At 38.1% G+C, this 16426-nt stretch overlaps 1 protein-coding gene and 1 long non-coding RNA gene across 2 annotated transcripts in view; one reads left to right on the top strand and one right to left on the bottom strand.

Annotated features, from left to right (window-relative positions):
* Nucleotides 1-863: 863 nt before the first annotated feature.
* LOC102904544 (uncharacterized) overlaps nt 864-16426 on the bottom strand; it is a 43016-nt gene continuing 27453 nt past the window's right edge. The window contains exons 2-4 of the mRNA XM_015996394.3: nt 5654-5780; nt 5391-5451; nt 864-4294 (exon numbers count right to left, since the gene is read on the bottom strand). Coding sequence (XP_015851880.2) covers nt 3349-4294; nt 5391-5451; nt 5654-5780 — 1134 coding nt within the window. The 3' untranslated portion in view covers nt 864-3348. The remainder of the gene's footprint in view (nt 4295-5390; nt 5452-5653; nt 5781-16426) is intronic.
* On the top strand, nt 7360-8761 carry LOC143269747 (uncharacterized). The gene is made up of 2 exons (XR_013046401.1): nt 7360-8023; nt 8216-8761. It is a non-coding gene; the product is annotated as an uncharacterized LOC143269747 (long non-coding RNA).

The raw sequence follows: 16426 nt of genomic DNA, 5'->3' as shown, positions 1-16426 counted from the left end.
CAAAAACCAGGTGGCCAGACTCCAAACTCTGCATTGAAACACCACCTCCAACTCTGTTCAGCTTTATTGACAGCAACACACTTTACTCTTGGCCTGGTTCCAACTCCTAGTTAGCAGCTCTCCTTGGTGAGTATATCCCATGACTCTGGCATCTCTAACATCTTGGGTTCTCCAAGGATTTCCAGGCTATAGCTTCAGTTACACATAATGTTCTTCCTACTAGGCCTCCATTCTGTGACACTTCTGACACATGCCTGGCCTCAGTGGCATTCTTGAGGCATTGAAACTATTTCCATAACCTACTTCTTCTATCCTTAACTCTAAAGCCTGAACAACATGGACAAAGCTGCCAAGTTCTGCTGCTTGCTGGGGCTGGAACATAGCCCCCATGTTCAACTACATCTTCACCAGTTTTCTGTTTTCCACTTTCACTGCCTAAGCTTGACTGTATTTGAACTTTATACCAGGTTGGCGTCAAACTAAGAGATCTATCAGCCTCTGCCTCCTGAGTGCTGGGATTAAAGGCATCCACCACCAATTTGGCTCTAAGCTTTTCTTTAGTTCCTTTCTACATGTTGGAAACATAGCTGGATAGGATCTTTCCCTGAAATAACCACTCACTTTATTCCATTTCTTGATCTTCAACACAGGACTTAGTACCATTCCACTTTTCGGTGTTCCTTTTCTCCGTAAATTTTACATTTTGTAATTCACCCTGTTCAACTTCTTCCTTTTCATAAATCTTCATAAGAGTTACCACTAATAACAACATGACAGAATCTATACTATGCCGTTTGGAGATTTCTTCTGCCAATGAAACTAATCCATAATTCTTCAATTTATATTCAGGCACACTCTTCAGGTAAGGGCAAAAGGCAGTAATTTTATTTATTTTGTTTTAGCTTCTGGAGGGCTCTGGGTCAATACCACAGTCACCTTGAGTTTATTTCTAATTGGATTTTTATACACCAGCAAGGGGACAGGCAAAAGTTCTGCCCCTTTCAAGATCAAAGCACAAAGTACAAACAAGTGTAGAACTTTCCATAATTGTTTTTCTTTCTTTAATTTATTAAGGAAATTTTTATTCATTTTACATACCAACCACAAATGCCCATCTCTTCCCTTCACATACGCCTCCAGCCTTTTCCCACCAACCCATTCCCCCATTCCCTCCTCCACCAAGGTAGGGCCTCCCATAGGGAATCATCAGAGCCTGGTCCATTCAGGACAGGCAGGTCCAAGGCCCTCCCCCTGCATCAAAGCTGTGCAAGGGGGCCACCATAGGCACTGGACTCCAAAAAGCCAGCTCATGCACCAGGGATAGATCCTGATCCCACTGCCGGGGGACCCTTTAGTGGATAAAGCTACACAACTGTCTTGTTTATTCAGAGGGCTTACTCCAGTCCCATGGAGGCTCCACAGTTTTGGTATAAAGTTCATGAGTTCCAACTAGTTTGATTTGGTTGTCTCTGTATGTTTCTCCATCATGACCTTGATGCCCCTTGCTCAAAGAACCCCTCTTCTCTCTCTTCAACTGGACTCCTGAAGCTTGGACTGATGCTTCACTGTGGATCTTAGAATCTGTTTTCAGCAGTTACTGGATGAAGACGCTATGATGACAAGGTATTCACTGATCTGATTACTGGAGTAAGCCAGCTCAGGTACCCTCTCCACTATTGATAGTAGTCTAAGATGGGGTCCTCTTTGTGAACTGCTGGGAACTTCCCTAGCACACAGTTTCTCCCTATCTCCATGTCTCCCTCTATCAAGGTTTCTCTTTCATTGTTCTCCTATTCTGTACCTATTCCAACTCAACCACCCCATTCCCTTATGTTCTCATCCCCCATACCTTACCCTCTATTGCTCCCCCTCATCCCCAGTTTACTCTTGGAGATCTCATCTATTTCACCTTCTCAGGGTGATCCATTTCTCCTGCTTAGGGTCCTCGTTAGCTGGCTACTCTGAAGCTGTGGGCTGTAGTCAAATTATCCTTTGCTTTACATCTAGTATCCAGTTAAGAGTGAGAACATACCATGTTTTTCCTTCTAAGTCTGGGTTACCTCATTCGGAATATTTTCTAATTCCATCCATTTGCCTGCAAATTTCAAGATGTCATGTTTTTTTACTGCTGAGTAGTACTTCATTGTATATATGTGCCACATTTTCTTAATCCATTCTTCAGTTGAGGAGCATGCAGGTTGTTTCCAGGTTCTAGCTATAACAAATAATGCTGCTATGAACAAAGTTGAGCATGTATCTTTGGGTATGATTAAGCATTCCTTGGGTATATGCCCCAAGAGTGGTATGGCTGGGTCTTGAGGTAGATAGATTCCCCATTTTCTGAGAAACCACCATACTGATTTCTACAGTGGTTGTACAAGTTTGCACTCCCAACAGTTGTACATTCATTTTCATTGAATTCTAGGAAGTCTTTAATTTCTTTCTTTATTTCTTCCTTGACCCAATAGTGATTCAATTGAGGATTATTCAGTTTCCATGAGACTGTAGCCTTTCTGTAGTTTGTGATGTTGCTGAAATCTACCACTCCACTTTTTCGTGTTCCTTCTCTCCTTAAATTTTACATTTTGTAATTTATACTGTTCAGCTTGCTCCTTTTCATTATAAATCTTCCTTAGAGTTACCATTCATAACCACATGACAGAATCTATACTATGCTGTTTTGAGGTTTCTTCTGCCGAAGGAACTAATCCAAATTTCTTTACACTCAGGCAGGCTCTAGATAAAGGCAAAAGCCAGCCATTTTCTTAACCAAAATAATAAAAGAATGGTCGATCTAAGCAACATACTAAAATCTTCTCTTCTTCTTCTTGAGTGAGCCACTCACATTTTATCAAAATCACATTCAGTACCACTGTCTTCTATGTACCTACTAGTTTGGCTCATTAAGTAGTAGTGCTTAAAACATTCCACTGCTTTCCAAACACCAAATTCCTCCAAACAAAATCATGGATCATGGTCAGGCCAATATGGATGTCTTCCCACCAGCTGAGGTCTTAACTCAGTCTGGCCTGTGGGTGGCTTGTATCCATCGGAGCCAAGTGGCATCAGATGGGCCATGGATGTCTTCTTGCCAGGCCAGATCTTGAGAACCCAGGCTGGCCTATGAGTGGCTTGGGACCCCCTGAAATGAGTAGCAAAAGTTGGGCTGTGTTTGTCTTCCCCTACTATGAATTTTGTATGCATTTGGAGACCACTGTATTCTGAAAACACTCTACCACATTCATTATATTCATAGGGTTTCTACTGATTATGAATTATTTTATGTGCTTGGAGACTATTGTAATCTGAAAAGTCTTTCCCACATTAATCACATTCTTAGGTTTTCACTCAAATATGAGTTCTTTTATGAATTTTGAGATGACTCCATTGTGAAAAGGCTTTCCCACATTGCTTACATTCATAGGGTTTCTCTCCGGTATGAGTTCTTTTATGCGATTGGAGACCACTGTGTTTTGCAAAGGCTTTCCCACATTCATTACATTGATAGGGTTTCTCTCCAGTATGAGTTCTTTTATGTGTTTGGAGACTATTGTGGTGTGAAAAGGCTTTCCCACATTGATCACATTCATACGGTTTCACTCCAGTATGAGTTCTGTCATGTATTTTAAGAGCACTGCAATTTGCAAAAGTTTTATAACATTGCTTGCATTCATAGGGTTTTTCTCCAGTATGGGTTCTTTTATGAATTTGGAGATGACTCCGTTGTGAAAAGGCTTTCCCACATTGCTTACATTCATAGGGTTTCTCTCCAGTATGAGTTCTTTCATGTAATTTAACATAACTGTAATCTGCAAAAGCTTTTCCACAATGATTACATTGATAGGGTTTCTCTCCAGTATGAGTTCTTTTATGTGTTTGGAGACTACCATGTTTTGAAAAGGCTTTACCACATTGATTACATTCATAGGGTTTCACTCCAGTATGAATTATTGCATGTCTTCTAAGATGAGTGTAATCTGTAAAAGCTTTTTCACATTGATTACATTGATAGGGTTTCTCTCCAGTATGGATTCTTTTATGAATGTTGAGATGACTCTGTTGTGAAAAGGCTTTTCCACAATGATTACATGAATAGGGTTTCTCTCCAGTGTGGCACCTTTTATGAATGTTGAGATGACTTCGATTTGCAAAGGCTTTTCCACATTGATTACATTCATAGGGTTTCTCTCCAGTATGTCTTCTTTCATGGTTATGGAGATAACATCGATGGGAAAAGGCTTTACCACATTGCTTACATTCATAGGGTCTCTCTTCAGTACGACTTCTTTTATGCCTGGGAAGATAATTCGCACACATAAATGTTTTACCATATTGATTAAGTTAATGAATGCTTTTATCAATATGACTTAATTTTACAGTTTGGTCTAATGGTAAAGAGGAGTCAGATCTTAATGTTTTACCATGTTGTTTACATTCATAGGGCTCTTTGTAATAATGGGTTCTTTTGTGTGTTTGAAGATACCTGTGATGGTCAGAGCATTAGTACACGGCTCATATTTTTGGCATTTTCCTATGAGCTTTTTCATGTTAATTGGAGAGAATTGGAAGAGCCCAGAGCTACACACTGATTATATTCATACCATTCTCCTATACTATGAGTCACACTACATTTGCAAAGTGAATCAGAACAAACAGAAGAATTTCCACTTTTTTTTTATTCACAGGGTTTTATGTGGTATGAGTTTGTTGATATATTTCAGATGAAGTTTACTACATTCAGAAAGCCTACTCAAAGTGGGGACTTACTACATATCTTCTAATTGTTCTAGGAGAAAGGTACATTGTATTCTTTCCATATCCTTTATGCAACTTGGTTAAAGAGTGGCATATATTATACCAATAAAGAAAAAATACTAAAGGTTTCCATAATGCACCCACAGTTTAATTTTTTGTTCATCATAGAGATATGGTATTAAAATTTCTCGGCAACCTTAACTCTCATAAACTGCCACTCTCACTATATTTTGCTAACTTACCACCACAAATACCTGAGTAACACTACCTTTACTATACACTATATGCTTATTAGAAGGCTTCAGACATACACTTATTGCCTAATCGACAGGTATGCCTTTTGCTATATCCCACTGGTATGGAACTAAATGGATTGACAGATCTACAGCCTAGCACTCATGGAGCTATGATTAAAATGACGATATCTGTTAAAGCATTGTTTCCTTATCTTCTTTCTTAGAAAAATGCTTTTCGAACAGAGAGATCAGCTACCTGACATTGAGATACATCATGTTGTAAGAATTTAATAGTCATCAACACACTTAAAGCTGTGCTTATTTTCACTGTTGCTTTTCCTTAAAACTTCCAAGGCACATTAAAGTTCTTGTGAGTATTAGCTTGCACATGAAAATTACCTTCCACGTCTTCGAAATCTTTGACAATGTTCTTCGATATTATGGTCTTCCCATTTGTAGCCTATAATATAGTATCAGAAAATGCACAATGTATTACTGGAAATTATGCAAAATTTAAGTTACTATATTCATTGACCCTAAAAACCATGCCTTATTTATTCACCACATTCTGCAGCATTTTCAATCAAAATTAAAGAGGAGCATCAATAACGAAAAAACAGTTGTCTCCTTATTTTAAATGTTGAAGGGAAATTCAGTCTTACCTATAGCAGTAAGGTTACTGTAGGTTTCCAGCATCACATCTTTGTAGAGTCTCTTCTGGGAAGCATCCAGCAAAGCCCACTCTTCGCAAGTGAAGTTGATATGCACGTCATCATAGGTCAATGAATTCTGAAATATCCCATATATGTGTGCAACAGAAAGCATGATATTGATCACAATGTGAATATATACATCTTTGACAATATAATATATTCATATAATTCTGGTGTTTCACAGACTCATTCCTTGATGGAGAAATTCTAATATAATCACCAAGTCATTTTAGAAGGAAACTCAAAAGGAGGTTCACATGTGTCATTTCTTAGCTCTTTGAATAGGATTTATTCTTCTAGGAAAAATGACTATTAACAGATATAAAGAGACAAGCAACAAATCAACAATACTAAGTACACATTGGAGAAATTGAAGGAACAATTAATAACTACAAAAAAAGGGGGGGGGAGAACATGGTATATTGTCCCATGTCTTTAATACCACCACACAAGAAGGTGAATCTCATTGAGTTAGAGGACGGTCTGCTCTATGAAATAAATTCCAAGAAGGTACATATTTGGACCATGCCCTACCCCTTCAAAAGACCTAAATCAACAAACAAAAGAGAGGATCTCATTGAAGTTCCTACAAAGAGACATGCATTCATTATGGTTCTGAATTCATTTTCCGAAAATTGGAATGTCATAGTTTGAATTGTAAGATTAATAAAATTTTACTAAAAGGGAATGCATGTTTAAATTCATTAGAGATGGATAGATGAAAACATAAGCATTGTAAAGGGAGATCATGAAAAAAAGAAAAAATAGGGTAGGATAGTTGGTGCAGCAGTGAACAGCACTTTCTGGTCTTGTAGAGATGTGTTCAATTTCCAATACTTATATGAGGTCTCACAACTATCAATAACACCAAGTTCAGGTTTTCTGGGATGATGTTCTGACTACTGGGTTCACCAGGCACACATGTGGTACATATCCATATAGACGGGCAAAATATTCATATTTGTTCAAAAATTTCAAAACATATACAAAAGGTAGTAAGAATGTCACACCCCTGCATTCCAATGACTCAAGAACCTAAAACAGTATTAGTGTCATGAATATAAGCCAGCCAAGGAGATAGCCTCTGCCATAGTTTTTAATTCAAGACATGTGAAGTTCAGCACAACAGAGTATGTTTTACATGTACAAAAACCTACATTCCAGGTTTACCAGCCAATAATATAAAACTTAGAAACCTGGGCATGTTAGCCCACACCTGAAATGTCAGTGCCTAAAAGGCAGAGTGAGGCAGATCTCTGATTTTGAAACCAGCCTGGTCTCAAAAACTATTTTAAGAACACCCAGTGCTATACAGAGAAACCTTGTCTTCTAAAACAAAACAACAAAATAAATAGATAAAAATGGGCAACAAAAATGGCTTACAGATGAAAAGCATTTTCTTCTAGCCTATGTTATTTAAGGATAGAGTCAACTTGGTAGTGAATACATGACAGCATGAGGAGCTGGTTGATCAATTTCAACCACAAGAAAGAAGACACAAAGAACAGAAAATGGGGTGAGGCTATAGACCCTCAAATCACATCCTAAACGAGGAGGAACTTCCTTTAGAAAAGCACCTCCTTGCCGGGCGGTGGTGGTGCACGCCTTTTTTTTTTTTCTTTTTTCCGATTTTTCAAGACAGGATTTCTCTGTGTAGCTTTGCACCTTTCCTGGGACTCACTTGGTAGTCCAGGCTGGCCTCGAACTCACAGAGATCCACCAGCCTCTGCCTCCCGAGTGCTAGGATTAAAGGCGTGCGCCACCACCGCCCGGCTGTAATCACTTTCTGACACAATTTTTTCCACACTTCTAAGGTGTTTTAGTTGCTGCTTAATTGCTTGAAGATGAGAAAGGCTGCTTTAATCATCTCTTCATTGGCTAGATAATCAGCCAGGTTACTAAGAATATATCATTTTATACAAGCCGAATAGTCTGCTTTAGACTTTGTGGGCTAGTGAGACACTGGGAAGTCATAGCAAGGCCTAAACTGCAGGTTGAGATGAAGGAAGAGGCAACCATCACTGGACAGATAGGTCCAAAGTGACTTAGGAAAGGAGGAAATCTTTCCCAGGACATGAGACAGTCTTTCCCAACACGGCTCTCTGCTTAGATTTATTTTGCATCCTGCCATCCCAATCTGGGCTCATATAACTTCTCTGTATGTACAGGTGCACATGCTCCTTTGCTGATCAATATGTGGATTAGAAAATTAAAAAACAACACCCCTCCCCCCCGGAAAAAAAAAAGCAGGTATTAGGACAATAGGGAAAAACACAAAGACAAATTATACTTCCTTTTAAATGTTCCTTTAAGAACTAGGTACATCAAGTCGATCACAGTCCTCGGGGGAGGACTTGTCCTGGAGGAGATGGGAATGGAGGGTGGGCTGGGGGTAAGGGGAGGGCGTGGGAGGGGGGAGAATAGGGGAACCCATGGCTGATATGTAGAACTGAATGGTATTGTAAAATAAAAAATATATATCACAAAAAAAAAAAAAAAAGAAAGAACTAGGTACATGAGCTGGGCGGTGGTGGTGCACGCCTTTAATCCCAGCACTCGGGAGGCAGAGGCAGGCAGATCTCTGAGTTCAAGGCCAGACTGGGCTACCAAGTGAGTTCCAGGACAGGCGCAAAGCTACACAGAGAAACCCTGTCTCGGTGTAAAAAAAAAAAAAAAAAAAAAAACTAGGTACAGAGCTAGGCTAGTGTGCATGTCTAATCTTAGCACTCAGGAGTCAGGACAGCCAGGGCCACACAGACTTTCAAAAACACCAAAAAGCAAAACAACAGAAAAACCAACTAGGTAGTAAGCAGCAAAGAGTTTTCAGCTCATACGCTAATTTACAAATACAAATGAGTCACTGCTGCTGTATTGTGTGAGGTTCTTTGGTGGAGGTAAGAGCTGGGACTGCTGTGGGCACTGCATGAAGAGGAATATCTGCTGTGGGGATCCACAGAGACCAGATGGAAGAATAGGGATGTTTTCTATTACATTTAAAGTTCATAAAACAATCAAAATGCACAGGTGCATTTGCATTCCTTTGACCCACCCCCACCCCCCCCCAAAAAAAAAAAACATACTGTCCTTTTCAAAATAATCCTAAGAGATCTTAAAGCCAGATAGTCTCAACATCGTAATGTACACTTGTAATAAAAATCCCATCACTTGGGAAATAGATGGCAGGATTTGAGTGAGACTTTGAAAAAACAATATCTTAAAAGTTGTGCTAAAATATTAGCTAATTTATTACTTACTAAATTTTCAGAAAACTTTGATCCTCAATTATATTATATTTTGAAACTTATTCTTAAAGTTCTCAACACTTCTCTAATGAATTAGAGCCTTCCTAAAATGTTTTTGCTTGTGCAACTTGAAGGTACAGTGCACTGGAGAAGATTTATCCATTTTGTACCCTCACCAAATCTTTCTGGATAACAACATCTTGCAGGTTTATGGAATTTACTGCTAAGCTATGTATTGATGCAATGAAATCTAACATATGCTGTTATTTAGTTTGGGTATTTTATTACTTCAGTCACTTCTGACCATATTTCCTTTTATATGACTGCTCACTCTTTAAACACACCAGATGATTGTACATGGAACACTTAATAAAATTCATATGTGTTAAAATATAAGTGTTTTCACTTATTTGTCCTAATTTGTTTAAATTTTGGTTATATATGTATTGGTGGAAAACACAGCATGAGCCAGTGAGACAGTTTAGTAGGTAAAGGTTCTTGCCACCAAGTTTGACAATCTGAGTTCAGTCTCCAGAACCCATATGGTAGAAGGAAAGAACTGACTACTGTTCATGCTCATACATTCATACCTACATACAAACACATAAGTGTAAAAATATAGAAATTCTGATCTTAAAAAAATCCCGTATCTGTAAGGACATTTCCAGAGAAGTTGAACTGAGACCAGCTCTGAAATTGGGTGGTACCATCTATGGCCTAAGATCCAAGGATAAATAAAAAGGAAAAAAGGAGAAAGCAGCTAGGTGTTAGCATTCATCTACCCTTGCTTCTTGACTGTGGGAGTAATATGACCAACTTTGTTAAATTCCTGCCATATTGGGTTGATTATATGCCCTCAGACCAATGATTCTCTGTTGGGAGCCCTGCGGTCTAGTTTTGGACCAGTATATGAGTGCTTGTCCAACAGGTCCAGATGAGGTAAAAGCCCACAGGGACAGTCTTACTCGGCAAGGACCAGTGGACTTCAGGATACTACAGGATACCTGCTGGGACCACGCAGCCTGCATTCTCTCTTCTCTCTTCTCTCTTATGATGATTCTCTTGGTGGATTTAGTGTCATTTTGTCAATCTTGCACGGAACAGATGTGATCATTCCTGGAAACCCAATTTTTCTCCAATATTTTCCCCTAAAATTCTTTGGGAGATGATGCTTCTCAGGTTTCTTGTCTGGGGAAGCCAGCTGTCTGAAAGAGCCTGGGAGCTGTTCTGATTCAGAGCTGACAAGATCGGAGGCAGATCACCCCTATTTCTGTAAATATGTTTTGAATGATATTGTTGTTCTTGAAAATGTGTGCCTATGTCAATTACCTTTTAGTTTTGTAAAGACAGGATGTACACAACTCGATATTTGGCCAAGCCAGCAAAATGATAACTTGTTTTGGGTTTAAAGATGTTTTGATGTTAAAGTTGGCCGCCGGCGGTGGGGGTGCACGCCTTTTCTTTTCTTTTTTTTTTTCAGAGCTGAGGACCAAACCCAGGGCCTTGCACTTGCTAGGCAAGCGCTCTACCACTAAGCTAAATCCCTAACCCTAAAATCCCTTTCTTAAAATGAACTCAACAATCCCAGTTTAACAACAGCAGAGGTCCCTATAAACAACTGGTTTGTTACAATACAGCAGTGTCTCTGACTCTTTCATCTTTGCACAGAACTGCTATTTTTGTCTGACCATTCTCAAGTCTCACTAAATAGAAGGGCACACTTGAGCCAGAAATGGGTGTGCAAGCCTGTAATAGCAGCAACACACTGGAGACAGAGGCAATAAGACCACTGTCAATTTGAGGAAAGCCTTGCTATATATTCTCTCTCCCCTGTAGTATATAATTTCTCTCTCTCTCTCTCTCTCTCTCTCTCTCTCTCTCTCTCTCTCTCTCTCTAAGACCACTGTCAATTTGAGGAAAGCCTTGCTATATATTCTCTCTCCCCTGTAGTATATAATTTCTCTCTCTCTCTCTCTCTCTCTCTCTCTCTCTCTCACACACACACACACACACACACACACACACACACACACACACACACAGAGTTAAATATAATTTTGTTTTGTTGTTTGTGACAGGATCTCATTAGAGAGCTCCAGTTGGCCTGGAACTCTCTATGTATACTTTAATTTATAATGTATACTAAAACTCATTATTCAAAGTATAAAGGTTTTCTAAACAAAAGGGAACTTCCAGCAATATTCTTTATATTTATTAATATTTGAAGAAAACTGGAAGTGAGAGAAATTTATACAGTTTACACTACTATGTTGTTTACCTTCATCCTATCATTCTATGAAACCAGTATCTTTTCTTAAACTTTCTATTTTATAAACATTTCAATTACTTTGTAAATTAAGCTGTTTGCATTTTGTTTTACTGCTAAGACCCTAACTATAGAAGCTGAAACAATGCCTATTAAAGTAAATATTCTAGCTACTAGCGACCCAGTAAATTTTTAAGGTTTTTTCAAAAGTAGAAAATTTCCAAGGATTACATTAAAATTTTAGGAAGATCAATTATTTTTCTTATTTTACTGGGGTCCAAAAGAGAAAAGGAAGTTGTTGAAACAGTTATACTATCATTTGTTGTGCTATCAACACATTGAGTTAAATAGTAGTCACTTAACTTCTTGGTCCAATGAGAGTTGGTGGATAGGGGTTGCAGGCAGATGGGTATTGGTGTAGGGCATGGGGTCTTGTTGCAGGATCTGATGGTGGGTTTTTGTGGGGGAGCCTGGCCTCAGGAGTTTTCCCTGCTGGCTAGCAACTGGGGCTGATTTCTGTTGAACATTTTTATGTATTTGTCAGCCAGTTGTGTTTTATATTCTAAGAATTCTCTATTTAGCTCCGTGTCTCATGATTAGTTTTAAAATATGAATACATATCAACTCCCTTCCCCTTCCTTTCTTTCTCCAATCACCTCATGCCCCTCACAGACTCCATCTTAAATTCATTACCTCTTTTGTTATTATTATTGATATATATTTATTAAGTATGCACATAAATATTTAAATATAACCTGTTGAGTCCAGTTGGTGCTTTGTATGATTTCATGGCAGACTACTTGGTTTTGCATAATCAACCAACAGGCTCATCCCTGGGAAAGAATTATTCTCCCCTCTCAATCATCGTTAGTTTCCTGTAGTCTTTTGTTCATAGATGGGGTCTCATATTTCCCCTCTCCTTCTATGTTAGTATGCTGTTTCTCCTTTACCTGACATCTTGCAGAACTCAGGGTCTGTCTACCCTCCCAGCTTTGGCTCTGGAAAATTCCCCTTAAAAAATTGAGGAACAGACAAACAAACAAAAAAAAGAAGAAGAAGAGGAGGAGGAGGAGGATGGAGGAGGATGGAGGAGGAGGAGGAGGAGGAGGAAGAAGAAGAAGAAGAAGAAGAAGAAGAAGAAGAAGAAGAAGAAGAAGAAGAAGAAGAAGAAGAAGAAGAAGAAGAAATCAATAAATCCCTTAAGGAAAGTCAAGAAAACCATGAAAAGGCAATTAAACATGTGAAGGGAACAGTTCAACATCTGAAAATTGAAATAGAAACATTGAAGAAGAGGCAATGCTGGAAATAGAAAATCTGAGTAAATGAACAGGAAACAAAGATGCAAGTATAACCAACAGAATACAAGAGATAGAAGAGAGAATCCCTAGTGTAAAGGATACAATAGAGGAATAGATTTGTCAGTCAAAGAAAACACTAAAGCCAAAAAAGTCATAATACAAAATGTCCAGGAAATTTGGGACACCACTTAAAGGCCAAAACTTAGAATAGGGATAAAAGAAGGAGAAAAATACCAACTCAAACTCACCGAAAACATATTCAACAAAATCATGGAAGAAAACTTTCCCAACTTGCGGACGATTATGACAAAAAGAAACTTGTGAAAGTCTTCAAAAAGAAATTTGCCTGTAATGGTACTGTGATTGAACATCCCGAGTATGGAGAGGTTATTCAGCTTCAAGGTGACCAAAGAAAGAACATTTGCCAGTTTCTTTTGGAGGTTGGCATCATCAAGGAAGAACAGCTGAAGGTTCACGGATTCTAAGATGAACCCAAACCCTTAAATGGTTTTGTTCTCTCAACCTTGTTTGGCTGCCTCAGGGAGATGATTCTCTACAGTCAACGATGGACTTTGCATTTATTTAATCATTCAGACTTCCACTCACACCTGCATGGCTACAGAAAACACAGGGTATGTAGGCTCCTGAGTCATAAGAAAATCGTGGTGAGATGGGAACGAAGCCCCAGTTCGTCCTAACATGTTTTCAATGGAAAAGATTTCGTTTTGAGTGTTTATTGTTCAGTTTATTTTCACTTGATTATTACATGTTTGTTGTTGTTGTTGTTGTTGTTGTATTAAACCGTGTATGTTGCAGCTTAACAATAAAAAAAAAAAGAAAGAATATTAAGAACAGCAAAGGAAAAAGCCAAGTGACTTATAACAACAGACCCAGCAGAATAACACCTGACTTCTCAATGGAGACTTTGAAAGCCAGAAGGTCCTAGACAGATGTAATGCAGACAGTAAGAGACCATGGATGCCAGCCTAGACTAATATGCCCAGTGAAACTTTCAATCACCATAGACATAATGAAGAAGACATTCCAAGACAAAACCATATAAGGATATCTATCCACAAATCCAGCCCTACAGAAAACACTAGAAGAAAAAATCCAACCTAAGGAAGTCAGATACACCCATGAAAACACAGGCAAGAGATAAACACACAGCAGTAAATCCCAAAGAAGATAAACACACACTACCACCAAAAGATAACAGGAAAGAACAATCACTGGTCATTAATACCCCTTAATATCAATGAACTTAGTATACCTATGAAAAGACACAGGCTAATAGAATGGACACAAAAGCAAGACCCATCTTTCTGCTACATACAAGAAACACAGTTCAACTTCAAAGACAGACACTACCTCGGAGTAAAAAGCTGGGAAAAGGCTTTCAATCAAATGGACTTAAGAAGCAAGCTGGTGTAGCTATCCTAATATCTAATAAAACAGTCTTCAAACTAAAGCCAATCGAAAGAGATTGGGAAGGACATTACATATTTATCACAGGGAAAATCAACAAGATGAAGTCTCAATTCTGAATATTTATGCCCCAAATACAAGGGCACCTACATTTGTAAAAGAAACATTACTAAAGCTTAAAATACACATCAAACTCCATACACTAGTAGTGGGCGACTTTAGCACTGCACTCTCACCAATGGACAGGTCTGCCAGACAGAAACTTAACAGAGAAATAAGGGAACTAACAGACATTATGACTCAAATGGACTTAATAGATATCTACAGAATATTCCACCCTAACACAAAAGAATATACCTTCTTCTCAGCACCCCATGGAACCTTCTCTAAAATTAACCACATACTCAGTCACAAAGCAAATCTCAACAAATACAAAAAACTTGGAATAACCTCCTGTATTCTATTGGACCACTATGGCTTAAAGTTAGATTTCAACAACAACAAAAATTACAGAAAGCCTACAATCTCATGGAAACTGAATAATGCTCAACTGAATCAAGGAAGAAATAAACAAAGAAATTAAAGACTTCCTAGAATTCAATGAAAATGAATGTACTACATACCCAAAATTATGGGACACTATGAAAGCAGTGCTAAGAGGAAAATTCATAGTATTAAATGCCCAGATAAAGAAGTGGAAGAAATCTTACACTAGTGACTTAACAGCACACCTAAAAGCTCTAGAACAAAAGAAGCAAAGTCGCCCAGGAAGAATAGATGCCAGGAAATCACCAAATTGAGACCTGAAATCAATAAAATAGAAACAAAGAGAACAACAGAAAAAAATCAATGAAACCAAGAGTTGGTTCTTTGGGAAAATCAACAAGATAGTCAAGCCCTTATCCAGACTAACCAAAAGGCAGAAATAGAACATCCAAATTTAAAAAATGAGAAATGAAAAGGGAGACATAAGACAACAAGGAAATTCAGAGAATCATCAGGTCATACTTCAAACACCTGTACTCCACAAAATTGGAAAATCTAAAAGAAATGGACAATTTTCTAGATAAGTACCACATAACAAAGTAAAATGAAGACCAAATAATTTAAATAGACCAATAACCCCTAAAGAAATAGAAACAGTCATTAAAAGTCTCCCAACCAAAAAGAGCCCAGGGCCAGATGGTTTCAATGCAGAATTCTACCACATTTTAAAAGAAGAGTTAATACCAATAATCTTCAAACTGTTCCACATAATAGAAACAGAAGGAATGTTACCAAACTCCTTTTATGAGGTTACAGTTACTCTGATTACCAAGCCACACAAAGATGCAAAGAAAAAAGAATTATAGACCGATCTCCCTCATGAACATAGATGTAATAATAATACTCAATAAAAAAATATTGGCAAACTGACTCCAAGAACACATCGAAAAACTATTCACCATGATCAAGTAGGCTTTATCCCAGAGATGCAAGGATGGTTCAACACATGAAAGTCTGTCAATGTAATACAACATATAAACAAACTGAAAGAAAAAAAAACACATAATCATTTCATTAGATTCTGAAAACACCTTTGACAAAATCCAACACCTCTTCATGATAAAGGTTTTGGAGAGATCAGGAATACAGGGAACATACCTAAACATAATAAAGGCAATTTATAGCAAGCCAACAGCCAACATTAAATTAAATGGAGAGAAACTCAAAGCGATTCCACTAAAATCAGGAACAAGGCACGGCTGTCCACTCCCCCATGTTTATTCAATATAGTACTCAAAGTCTTAGCTAGAGCAGTAAGACAACAAAAGGAGATCAACGGGATACAAATTGGAAGGAAAGAAGTCAAACTTTCGCTATGATAGTAGACATAAATGACCCCAAAAATTCTACCAGGGAACTCCTACAGCTGATAAACTCCTTCAGTAATGTGGCAGGATACAAGATTAACTCAAAAAACAGTAGCCCTCCTATATACAAATGATAAATGGGCTGAGAAAGAAATCAGAGAAACATCACCCTTTACAAAAGCCACAAATAATAATAAAATACCTTGGGGTAACTCTAACTAAGCAAGTGAAATACCTGTATGACAAGAACTTTAAGTCTCTGAAGGAAGAAATTGAAGAGTATCTCAAAAAATGTAAAGATTTCCCATGCTCATGGATAGGAAGGATTAACATAGTAAAAATGGCAATCTTACCAAAAGCAATCTACAGATTCAATGCAATCACCATTAAAATCCCAACACAATTCTTCACAGACTTGGAAAGAACAATACTCAACTTCATATGGAAAAACAAAAAACCCAAGATAGCTGAAAGAATCCTGTACAATAAAGCCTCCTCTGGAGGCATCACCATCCCTGACATCAAGCTCTACTATTGAGCTATAGTAATAAAAACAGCTTGGTAATGGCATAAAAACTGACATATGGACCAATGGAATCGAATTGAAGACCCTGACATTAACCCACACACCTATG

The sequence above is a fragment of the Peromyscus maniculatus genome, chromosome 20, assembly GCF_049852395.1.
Source record: "Peromyscus maniculatus bairdii isolate BWxNUB_F1_BW_parent chromosome 20, HU_Pman_BW_mat_3.1, whole genome shotgun sequence".
Classification (NCBI taxonomy): Eukaryota; Metazoa; Chordata; class Mammalia; order Rodentia; family Cricetidae; genus Peromyscus; species Peromyscus maniculatus.
Note: the sequence above shows the minus strand (reverse complement) of the source record. Positions and strands in the feature narration are given on the sequence as shown.